At 30.6% G+C, this 12,632-nt stretch overlaps 1 protein-coding gene across 5 annotated transcripts in view; it reads right to left on the bottom strand.

Annotated features, from left to right (window-relative positions):
* The window catches only part of LOC143238940 (importin subunit beta-1-like), a 40,560-nt gene that overhangs the window by 9,986 nt on the left and 17,942 nt on the right, over positions 1 to 12,632 (bottom strand). For all 5 annotated transcript variants that reach the window (XM_076479605.1, XM_076479603.1, XM_076479602.1 and 2 more), the window contains exons 10-15: positions 12,148 to 12,392; positions 9,789 to 9,919; positions 9,125 to 9,344; positions 7,782 to 7,929; positions 4,317 to 4,399; positions 1,416 to 1,523 (exon numbers count right to left, since the gene is read on the bottom strand). In XM_076479605.1, coding sequence (XP_076335720.1) covers positions 1,416 to 1,523; positions 4,317 to 4,399; positions 7,782 to 7,929; positions 9,125 to 9,344; positions 9,789 to 9,919; positions 12,148 to 12,392 — 935 coding nt within the window. The remainder of the gene's footprint in view (positions 1 to 1,415; positions 1,524 to 4,316; positions 4,400 to 7,781; positions 7,930 to 9,124; positions 9,345 to 9,788; positions 9,920 to 12,147; positions 12,393 to 12,632) is intronic.

A 12,632-nucleotide genomic window follows, 5' to 3' on the forward strand; every position in this document is an offset into this window, starting at 1 on the left:
AATAAATGTCATGGTACATCATGCAGTGTCTTTACTTTATAGAAAGAAGCTAGCACGTGATACTGGTATATGCAAGAATAAATCAATTTAACAGGACTCCACAAATAAAACCTTTATAAAAAAAATAGTGTTTAGCACTATATACATTAAGTATTACTGTCATGCCATGGCTCATAAGGTATAGAAAATTGTTTGTAGAGCAGAGAGTTTGTAAAAAAGCTTTACATGATGCTGGTTGGATTGCCCAACAAATTTCTGCAGACTTGAAATGCTCCTCAAACACTGTCAAGTACATCCTAGATTATGAGACTAAGACAGATAGATTTGAGAATAGGAAAGAAAAAGGCAGAACACCTTAACTCAATGATTATGATGTTAATTATGTTCATTCATGTTACCTCCAGGACAGAAAGAAGACTGCTACTGATCTTAAGCATGAGATGAAGAAAACCTTCCTGATCTACAGTATCATGAAGATTAAAAAAGAATGAAATATTTGGTCTTGCAGCAGTTGAGAACCTTTACTTCAGTCTCCAACTATTGTCAAGAGACTGAAATTTGCTAAAAAAGTACAAAAATTGAACTGCTGATTGAAAAAAGGTGTTATGTATGGATGAGTCCAATTTTGAAATATATGGTTATATATATACATTATATGTCCAAAGGAAGAAAGATATTTACCTCAAAGAGGGAAGTAGTGTGATGGTTTTGGCAAATTTTTCTGTTGAGACAACAAGAGATATTTGCAAAATAGATGAAATAATAGACCAATGCAAGTACCATCAGATACTGATCAGTCACAGTATGCCAAATTGTTTGCATTACTGGTGAAGGATTCTACTACCAACAGGTAACAACCCCAAACACTCATCCAAAACTAGACAAATCGAAAGTTACTTTCAAAGAAACTTTATGGGAGTATTAGACATTTGGAGCAAAATTCCAAAGGACACTTTGGTTAAATGTGTTGCAACAATGCCTCAAAGGTGGTTTGAAGTTATTAAAGCAAAAGGAGGACAAAATATTAACTGTTTGCTGAACTCAAGCACTTCCATTGAGGTTCTGTTGTAGTAAACATGAAGGTTAATAACATTTTGATATTTCTTCTGTAATTTACCTTCTATCATTTTTTGAAAGTAGCCTGAAATCTAATTTTCGATTTTGTCCTCATGCTCTTGCACAGTACTCTATAAATCACACAACTATTCCACAAATGAAACACTTATAAATAGCATGGTGTCTCAGTCCTTATACAACAGCCATTAAATAATTAGAATACTCATAAAGGCAAAGGAAATATCCACATTATAACAGCATTTGGGTATACATAATAACAAGAAAAATTACACCAGTATTTGTCAAATAAGTGATATTTTGGTAGTTCCATTGGAAAACTTTTAGCAAGTTCTACTCACCCCTAGGTTTTCCAGTAGCATTGCCATTATTTCATCACAATAAGGAAGTACCTTGATTCCAAGTGCTCTACAGATGTCTCCAGTTAAGCCAACTGCAGCTGTACACACCTGTCAAAAGGAATGGACAGCATCACAGTTATAACTCTGAAGTCAACTTACTGATTGATATTATAACTATATTAAGTCTTTCGTGACAGGTGGGTCTAATTGCACGTCATGATCTTTTAGAGAATTAAACTACTTTTATGTTATACCAATTAATGTAGCATAAGATAACTAATCATGTTTTAATAGCATACAAGTTCTTAATTTTGAGACAATATTTCTAAAAAATCCTGAATTTTCCATAGTGAGAGAAATGACATTTTCTCTAGGCATCCCATCTCTATTTTATTCACTACCCTTCCAATAAGTAGGAAATTTAACACAAGTTACTTACTATAAAACTGCCATTGCTCAGACAAACCACTTTTTTTAGGCTTCAATCTTATTTGATTACAAAGCTATCAAACAGAAAATCAGACTCCTCTTGTCACACCCACCTGTCACATTCTCTCTTTTATACTTTGTTAATAGTTCTTTCTAAACTTTAAATCTATATTATGTAAAATCAATGGAAAGCCATGATTTTCATCCATCAAATGATGTATTACACTATTTTTTTTTTTTTCTGAACAGTTGGTACAAGCTTTATTTCTGGTTAGGGCAAAGAAAATAAAACAAATATGAAAACAAATGTTTGAAATGCTTTTAGGAGGGTTTAGAGATTACACAGATATTTGAGATTTCTGGGATGGACAATAACTTAATCCAAACATACAAATCAATTCACACTTGAACTAGTATTTGTTAGTTGTAATAAAGCAAGACTTGATACATTCACAAAACATTAAGTAAAATACTTCCTTAAAAACTGATGTACAAAAAGCTTGAAATGCTTATTAAACGTTTATGAAGTTATACACCTACTGCATTAAAAGTTATAGTATAAATACTTAATGTGTACACAAACTTGTATTTTATACCAAGCCCATAATGAAAGGGTTAATACAATATTTTTATTAGGAACACAACTAACAGTCTGATCATTTGTTACCTGTACAAACACAAGAGGATCACAGTACACAACATAACCTTAAAATAAAATTACAATGAAATTTAATTAAAATACTTTATCATCAATTTATGTTAACCTTCACATCAAAATAATCTAACTGGAATTTTTATACCATCCAGCTTTTAATTTCAAAAGAAAAAATTTAAATCCTTAGTCACGTATGCTCCCTCTGTTTTAACATGGTTTAGCTTGGACAATCTCTTTTAGTTTTCCTTTCTTTACAAGGCTTCAAGACTGTTCAACCAATTAAAAACAAATAGCATAGACATTAACACACCAGAGTAGTAAAATATTTGAGCATATTATCTTCTTGTTTTACTGAGAATTCATTACATTTTTTTCAAACCAATGACATGTCCTTCCAATATCCTGCCTTTTAAGAAATGCTTAATTATATCAGACATTACTAACTCAAGTATTTAACCAATAGAAAGAGTATATTCTAAACATTAAGTTAGATGATTGTTTTAGCAATAAAAGCTGATGTTTTGCTAGCAGAGCTTTACATTTTTAGATAAAAGTTGTTGCTTGAAGCAATAATGGAATTTTTTTTAAATCTATATTTTAATTAGAAAGTCATGTAAATTGTAACAGTTTGAGATATTCTTTTCTCTGATACATTTTTTGTAATGTAAAATGAGTATTTTAAAGCTACATCAATTATTTTTGGACAACCAAAACCGTGAGAAGAAAAGCTTACTAAATCATGCATCCAAGTAAAAAAGGCCTAAAGCAAGTGTATAATTTATTGGTTCTATGTATGTATGTAATTTTATTTACTGTTACATATCATTAGAAAAAATAAGTATAGTGTAAAAGTTAGAAAACTTGTTAGGTTAGATAAGAATACCTTAATGAAAAAAAATTAAAAATATTTTTCCTTTAGGAATGAATGTAGGCTCCTTTCATAAGATGCAAAATAACAAAAGTTTATTTAGCCCAAATTATTGTCACGTAACTTACTGTTCTGTTACAATACCTTAACATTTACTCTAACAAAAGTACATTTGTTTTACTTTCATATATTTCAACTTCCGCTATATGTACTTTTGAGACAGTTACGCATTAAATTTTTTAAATATTTAATTAGGAGGTCCAAGAGATTGTGCAAGTGAAATAAACTATGTTCTTATCATGAAAATTGCACTTCCCATACTTACTCAGAAAGCTTTATAAATTCAGACAAATCTTCTGAAGAAACAAGTTTTTAAATAAGTTTTTTTCTCTTCTGTACAACTTACTGTAATAGTAACTAAAAACATGCTTGCCCAATTTTTAAAGATAGATTTTTAACTTTTGAGTTATAGTACACACAGCTTCATGGTTACATAATCAGTTACATTTACTGATCACATCTTCACTGGTTAAACTGTTCACTAGTCTGATTATTAACAGCACAACCATTTATAATTCACTGAAGTTTGTTGTTTTAAAATATTACTGTAATTAATAAAAAATATACAGGTGGAAATAATAAAGGACTAACATCCCAACCACTTAGTAGGAATTTGCATATTACCTTGGGCATATGTAACAAACTGCACATATAACAGGCAACTGATAAATTGTAGGTTTTTTTGATTACTTGTAACTTGTGATAAAAATAAATTTTGATTTATAACCAAATCAGATAATATGAAATCAAACTAATTAATAGAATGAATATATATTACTCACATACAAGACAAATTTTCTTAAGAATTCATATATAATCTAGATAATTTACATGGGACTTTAATATTTTCCTACCAGTATGAATGTTCTGAACATCTTTATAATCTTACCTGGTGTTCTGCATGGTTCTTTAACCCTAATGCTAAGAAAGGCCTAAAAGCATCCATATACTTCAGGAACTGATCACCAAGAACTAGAGGGACAAAAAAAGTCAAACAAAAGAAAAATACAGTGGATTTTTACAGAAATATTCTACCATGTTTTTTTGTAATTTCACAATATTTAAACTCAATTTCCAATGCATTCTTTAGTTCTTCAAAATAATAATATGCATAAATAAAAGGTCAATAGCACAGAAAACTATAATACATAATTAACAAACACTCAACTTTAATTTTAAAACTGGCTCATGTGCTAATGACAATGAAACTCACAAATTATGTAGTGTTTCACTGATATGACAAACTGATCATTTATAACCCCACCCATCCAAGTACTAGAAAAAAAACACCCAGCAATGACAGGCTTAAACAGCAATACTAGGAAATGGTATGGGCAGTCCACTTGCTTTGAGCCATCGCACACTAACTGTTTATCTAATGGAAAAACACTCATGCCATTTGATGCATTAATTGTCACTTTCATTTGGAATTGTTTTCATGCGTTTTGCTACCAATCTCCTTACTATGTGAGCCCTCATTCACAGCATTAAGGCAGTAAAAGTGATATACTCATCAGAACACTTATCCATTTAAAATGTCAGGAGGAATTTGACAATTTTTGGCACCATATGGCTAACGTCTTTATACTCGTAGATACTAGTTTTAAGCATAATGTATTTATACATGTACACCAATGATTTTCTCCTTTAATTCAGACACAATTATGAGAGCTACTAGACAGCCACAGGTGACATTGCATGCATTACTTGCTCTTTTGAGACAGGCTACTTATGTTGTTCACGAGCTGTTTGAGCATGCCAAAAGTTCTATAACACCTGCTGCCAAGGGTACAGCAAGTAAGCTCAATGAAGAAAGTCTGGCTGAGTGGATGAATGTTGACAAAAAAACACCTGTTGTTCATCACTACACTGACTCTGAACTTGTTCTGAATCTTGATAAAAACTATGAAAGTGATGAAGATAAAACAGGTGTAACTGAAAGACTTACTATGGACATATTGACTGAGTTGACAGATAAATTAATCAGTGAGGTACAGCAACATACCTTTGTGACAGAATGAGCTAATGATCCTTTGTTTGCTGTATGAAAAATTACACAGGGAAAGATCAAAGCACATAAAACAACTTTGCTAGGATGAAATGTTTAAAAACAGCCAAGAAGAATGTGTGTGTGTGTGTGTGTGTGTGTGTGTGTGTGTGTGTGTGTGTGTGTGTGTGTGAGCAGTAGGCCTATACCCAATAATTTAATGGTTTCAACTTCAAGAAAACCAGATGTTCCTCTTGCAACATCACTAATCCATGATGAAACAGACAGCAATCTGACAGCCCTCAATTTCCAGACCTTTGTGATTAGCTCTGCAGTTCAAGTAAAATTATAAAATCTGCCATTTAGGAAGCACTACTGCTGCAGCATTCTTTGCAAGTACAATAATTAACAAGCCTGTATCATTTATACCTGTACTAATAAACCAGTATCATTTAATTCACATTAAAGTTTCTAGCAGTCGATGGTGCTTTAGAGGCACAGAAGGGGTATAATTAGTGAGTCAAAGGTGTATTGTTATGCAATCTCTGTTGGTCCAGGTAAGGCTCTGGAATCAAGGGTGCCAGAAAATCAGTGGTGTGCCTGCATAGTGTTGTTTTTTCCTTACCTTAACAATGAACTAATAGTAGTTATGTTTTATTTTCATTTTACTTTTAGTAGAATGTCATCAGTTTTATTTAATTCAAATAATTCACTATGGGTATTTCTGCATGTTACAAGGCTTTAGTGAGTTACATTCAGAATTCATTAAACTATCATGGTATACTGATACATTTGGCATAAAACATGCCTAATAATACACATTTTAATACAAGTTTTAAACATATAAATGTATAGGGCAATATTAAACAAAATGTCTGAATTTCCCCTATTTTAGAATTGTGATATTTGCTCTGTAGGTATCTCTTCTCTAATTCCTATGAGAAGTACAAAATTTAACAAGTTATTCATACTTTGTCATGGCTCAGACTAAGCATAAATATTATAGCTTTTAATCTTATTTGTTTACAGAGCTGTTAAATAGAAAATCATACTCCTCTTGCTACACCCATCACATTCCCTCTTTACAAAATTGCTTATAGTTTTCTCAGATATACTATATTACATATAACCAACAGAAAACAAAGATTTTAATCTATCAAATGAGATACTGTATTATGTTCTTTCCTGTACAGATTTTTGTCCATTTCACTTTCAGTTCAAACTTTATTCTCATAAGAAACACAGTGAAAGGCTTGGCTGATATTTTAATGGCTCACAGTTTGAAAACCAGGAAATTGTGATAATTATGAAAACATTGCCTGCTTTTTGCATGTTATTATTCTGTGTTATGTAGTGCATTTTTAAATAAAAAATGTAGTGCAGTAGCACCATTAGTATAAAAAAAGTAGGGTTCAGTGACAAGAAGGAAAGAACAAAAAACTATATCTTGTTTTCCATGTTTATCCTTTATTTATTAATATGAAAGTAACTAAAATGCAAAGATTAAAAACTCTATAGGTTAAACTAAGTAAAATAAATAATTAAAACAAGGTTTAAGAGGCATACCTGCATGCAATTTATGTCATACGGCATGAGTGGTAGTTAGACAATTTAAATGGTAATAAAACAATAAAATTTAAGCATAAATAGATACTTGGTATCCTATCTAGCATAAACAAAATTAGTTTCATGTTACAATTTAAAGTCAATCTAGAATCTATTTGAAATTCTTTATTGGTGGTTACAAGATTGATTAATTTGACCAACCTCATGTAGATAGTATAATAGACAAAATATAATTTTACTAAAAAGTTTGAAATTTATTTTGGAGGTTTTAGAGATTATGCAAATAAAAGTTGGAATTTTTTCAATGGAGTATTTTTAGTTTTTAAATGAAAATCAATTTGGACTTGAAACAATAAGCACTAAACATTCTGAACTTTTGTCTGTAACTGAGTCTTGATTAAGAAAAACTTATGAAATTTCATGAAAATATATCAAACACATTAGATGTTATAGTATGGAGACTATTAAGGTCAATTTGGAGCCATAAATCCAGGCGATTTGACTGAGTATGCAGTGAGACTTAAAAATTGTGTTTTACAAATCAAAGATACTTTGACTTTTACAAACTTGAATGTAGTTTCTTTGAAGTTAAGCACAAAGCTACACAATGGGTTATCTTAGGTCTGCCCACCATAGGTATTGAAACCCAGCTTCTAGCATGGTACATTTGAAAGACAAACCACTATGCCACTAGGGGGCAACTTGAGTGTGGTATTAAATAAACAGTTTAATACTGGCAATGATATTTTTCCTTACCTGTCCATATTTGTTACAAACAGCTACCGAGATGGGTTTACGTACCTTCAACTAATGTGGACACTGCCATCAAAGCATCTTCCTGAACCCCTCCAGATTTGCAGCTACTAGAACTAAACATCTGGAGAAGAGCTGTCATGATGGCATCAGATATTTTAGGAGCATCTTCCGGTGTCATCTTTCTTAAAACACTCTATGATATAGAATAAAATTTTTACATGTGATATATATATCTTCAAATGTATGAGAAAGGAGTTTGTGGGAGAGTAAGGATCTGGAATTTCTGTTAAATTGTCAGCTTATTAACTAAGTTTAAATATATTTAACCAGCAAGTGACCTTGCTTTTCACAAACATTTAGCTATTTCTTTTAATTTTACTAAAGTCTTATTTCATGTACAGAATTATAAGTCTAGTTTCTGGGTAAAAAGAATATTATTCACATACATACATATAATTGTAGCAATAGCTTCAAATTTGACTTAAATGGAATCTTCCCAGGTTCTACTTTGCACATCACATGCTAATCACCTGATTTTTAACTCAATCAAATAAAAACGAAAAAGAAAATACATTCAATGATGTTTAAATCAGTGTCAATTCCAAGCATCTTACAATCAGTTGGATTACATTTACTGGTCTTCACATAATTTAACTATTAAAGGGAGATTACACACAGCGTAACAGAAAACCATCACATTTAAATTAGAAGTGTTATAAACATACACTATCCCAATAAAGCTCAGTTAGAGGATAAAAAATTCTAAACTAATAACAATTTTATTATTATTATAAAATTTGGAAAGTAAGTTTGAAAAATGGTTTTATATTATAAACCAACTTAGCTTTAAAAGTACACATTACAATACTTTAATGTATTACATTACTTTAAACTCACTTCTTATTCAGATTGTATTTCAATAACCTCTTTTGGTTTTTAAACTGTTATTCTGAAAATTCTAATATACAATTATTCTCCATCATAAAGTGGAAATAATTATAACTGTACACAATTTTTTGTTTTTACTTAAAATAACATTATAAATCTTAAGATATAAATTAGTGCTATCAAACTTTTTCAATTTCATGTGATGCTCCTGGAAAACCTGCTATTATCTAAAAGTGATCAATTAACAAGCTGTTCAGAACCACTGAAGATCTTTGGTGTAGTATTCTATCAAAACATCATGCAAAATTAAAACACATACCAAAAGTCAAGCATCTATACATTATAAACATTAAGAACTGAATGTTTATGTTCTGATGAAGTAACATTACTTGTATTGTTAATATTTTTAATGGAATTTGTCTTAGTAAGATTAGCTCAAATTCAACAGTTCTGGGTGTTAATAAAAATGTCAATCCTTCCTAATTTTTTTTTTAACAAACCTGTAAAGTAGCACAGAGCAGTGACTGTAGATCATTGTACTGAACTCTATCAGATGTGTTCTGGATGTGTCCTTCCAAGGCTAGCACATGCTGAAGTCTCTCGAGAATAATCATTGTGGTCTTCTGAACAATCAAGTAACAGTCAGCAGGACTGTTTTTCACTATTTCCATTAGTGCTTCGTAGGCAGCACTACGCAAGTTAGCCTGGTTACCATCAGGTCTTAAAATGGTAAAGAAAAATTCAATGCTTATTGGAAGGACATCAGCAAAATTATTCAAATCTCAGATTATTTATAAATACATTACCAGTTTGTAATTTATTCATAAAAATTTAATAATCAGTTGATATCTATGCAAAGCCTTATTGTGAGGCAAAAGTTGTTCCACAAAAACATCTTCAGCAAATATTTTAAAATTTAACATCCTGATCCAATCAGAGTATTTTATCATAATTTCACCTCTAGGTATGTCATTACCTAGACATACAAATACAGACAATTATGTCTGATATTAATAATTATTGGTCAGATATTAATCTTATTTTCACTGATACATATAGCTGAGAGTGAGTCAGCCAAAACAATAAAAGTTACATAACTGAACTTGAATTATCACTTTCACACAAATTCAAAGTTTAATAGCTACTAATTGATAAATATTTTACCTTTCTGTTGTTTCTAGTAATTTAAAAACAATAATTTCAAAGTAATCAGATAAACAATATGTCTGTGGTTCAGCTCCCTCATTAGGCACTTCTGCTGCATCATAAGCTGCTTCAGCCAAGCTGTTAAATGCCTAAAATAGATGGAAAAAAATTGTTACAGACAATTCTTTAGTTCTTTATCAGAAATTAAATGAACTTCAGAAAAGTAAAGATACTTAGCCAAATTTTATATCAGTATCAACTGTAATAGCACAGGTAATAAAATGTAAGATTACCAAAATTACTTCACAGTGATAACACTTAGCTACATGTATGAATACTAGATAATTATCCCAATGGCTTTACAAAATTGTGGTGATAATTAATAGCTGTGTTCGAGGTTACGTCCAAATGTAACAGAGGCCAACGTGGAAGTTTTGCCATCTGTACTGTTTTGGTTTTGCCCATGTCACATCTACGTGTGGACCAGTTTTCAGTACAAAACTGCCAACACACATTTCCTATTGGATGTGAAAGATAAAGTTTATTTAGGTACGGTTAGGTATGTAATCTGGCAGTAGCTTAAGTAACATTCTTCATACAATGGAACTACAATAAAAAACTGTTCATTATTTAGATACTGTGGTATTATTGTAGATGATTGAGAAGTTGCAGTGCAATGCTTATAAATTACCTTATGTACAGGCTTTTAATGCTTGTATTTTTTTTTTAGTTCTTATTCATTTTCAGATCTCATTTCATTATATTTTGAAACTTACATTCAAAATTTTATGAATGTCTACAAACTTAGAACAAAACTGTACTTTATAATCCAAAATTTAGTATTATACATTATTTAATTTCTTATTTTAAAATTTAATTTTGGAATATTTACAATGAGTAAATACAGAAGAATGTACTATGTGACACAAAAATATCTATTTACTTGTACTGTGGTCATATAATGTAAATATGTTTTTTAATTAATTAAAAACTCAAATTACTGATGTTGGTAATCTAGAGTATAAAAATATATTTCTATTTTCTGAATGTACTCAATTAAACAGTGGTCAGATTCATCTCATTACATTTTTAGAAATGCTCCATTACATACTCTTACTATAATACATGATGTGAATAAACATTCAACAGCTCAGAATGCCCCCCCTAGAGGTTTTCTCCACCATTTTAATCTGTGAAAGTGCCATCACATTCCTTCAATCTGATATTAAGGAGGTAGGTTGTGTCTGTAGTTTGCTTGAAAAAAAATGTTTCATATTTTTTAGACCTAAATACAGCATAGTTACTAAGTTTAATAAATTATGGGAATTCTATGGCACCAGTATATTAATTTATGATTTCTTTTAAATTTGTAAGTGGTCGAGCTCACTTTTATATACATTTTTCATTTACTATGTTTCAAGAAAAATAAATCAAATATAAAAATCTATTTGTCTATTTATTAATAATTATATATGTATGTATTCTTGAGGAATAAATTTAATGATTTTAAGTTCCAGACACTTATATAATTTGATATTATGAACACCACTTCAGTTGTTATTTTGAGTAAATGAGTAAAACATAGAAAGGACATGACCTTCAATAACCACAATGATATTATCAGAGTATCTCTGTAACATCTCATTCCATACCACTGGTTTTTGCCGTGTTTCCAATCCTGGATTAGATGCCTGTCTATGGACTTTTGAAACACCTTGCAAAAGCACTATGCACATTGAATACACATTGTACAAATTGACACTCAAAAATGTCCTACACTATATAATATGTATGAGACTTGTCTTATACTTCAAGTATGCTTTGTTTAAAACAGTCATTTCTTCAGAATGCGTGGGATTAAATACAAATTCAAAAGCTTGTAATACCAACAAAAGAACACCATACACTGTAAAGTACTGTAGCCTTTTCATTTGAATATTTTTGTTATTACTAGCTACTAAACACTGTTTTGAAAACGCACCTCAGAACACAACACCAGTTATTTTTGAAGAACTGCTTAAGCCAGTCTCATAGAAACCAAGCAATATTTCTACTCTCATAAAACAACCAGTAAAAACTTAATATCCTAACACTATCAGTTATCAATGAAGATTCTAAATACAATTTTTTTTGTGTAGAAAGTTAAGAGCATAAAAATCTTACACTGATTAATTTATGAAAAGAATGAAGTATGTTAAGACTCAGATTTCATTAATAATATCATTCCAATCAAGACTTTAGACCTTTATTATTAGGTATAAATTTTTTTAGCAGCACATTCAGTGTAACATTGCAAGTCCCAATTTATACTGAAATTTACATTCACAGCACATATTCGTTGCAACATCTCAAGTTCTACATGTTAAAGTGTACATACCCAGCACACATTTGATGCAACTCTTGGTTCAGCTGAAAGACCTTTCACCAATGTTTCCAGAAGTAGTTTTAAGTAGTTTTCATTTATTACAGCTTCTGATATGAGCTCACACACACGACCAATAGTCCATGCAACTGTGTCCCGCACCACCACACTTTGGTCAGACATAAGTTCTATTAGCATTGGCATGGCTTGTTCTACAATGGGTTTAAGCTGGCAAGGATCTGGTCCTTCAAGAATACAACCTGAAATAATAGTAGGTAATTACCATGAAAAAAACAAACAACACAAGTTATTCACAACTCGTACAAAGGTTCCACAAATCATAATGTATGAGAGTTAAACTATTCCTTCTTTTAATGTTAAAAGAAATATACACTTATTATTATTATTAATCACTAGTTAAGAAATTCTACCCCTCATCAGCATCAACAGACTGGATCTAATCAATGAACAAGACAAAAGCACAATATACAATGTTCATA

This window comes from Tachypleus tridentatus, chromosome 13 (genome assembly GCF_004210375.1).
Source record: "Tachypleus tridentatus isolate NWPU-2018 chromosome 13, ASM421037v1, whole genome shotgun sequence".
Lineage (NCBI taxonomy): Eukaryota > Metazoa > Arthropoda > Merostomata > Xiphosura > Limulidae > Tachypleus > Tachypleus tridentatus.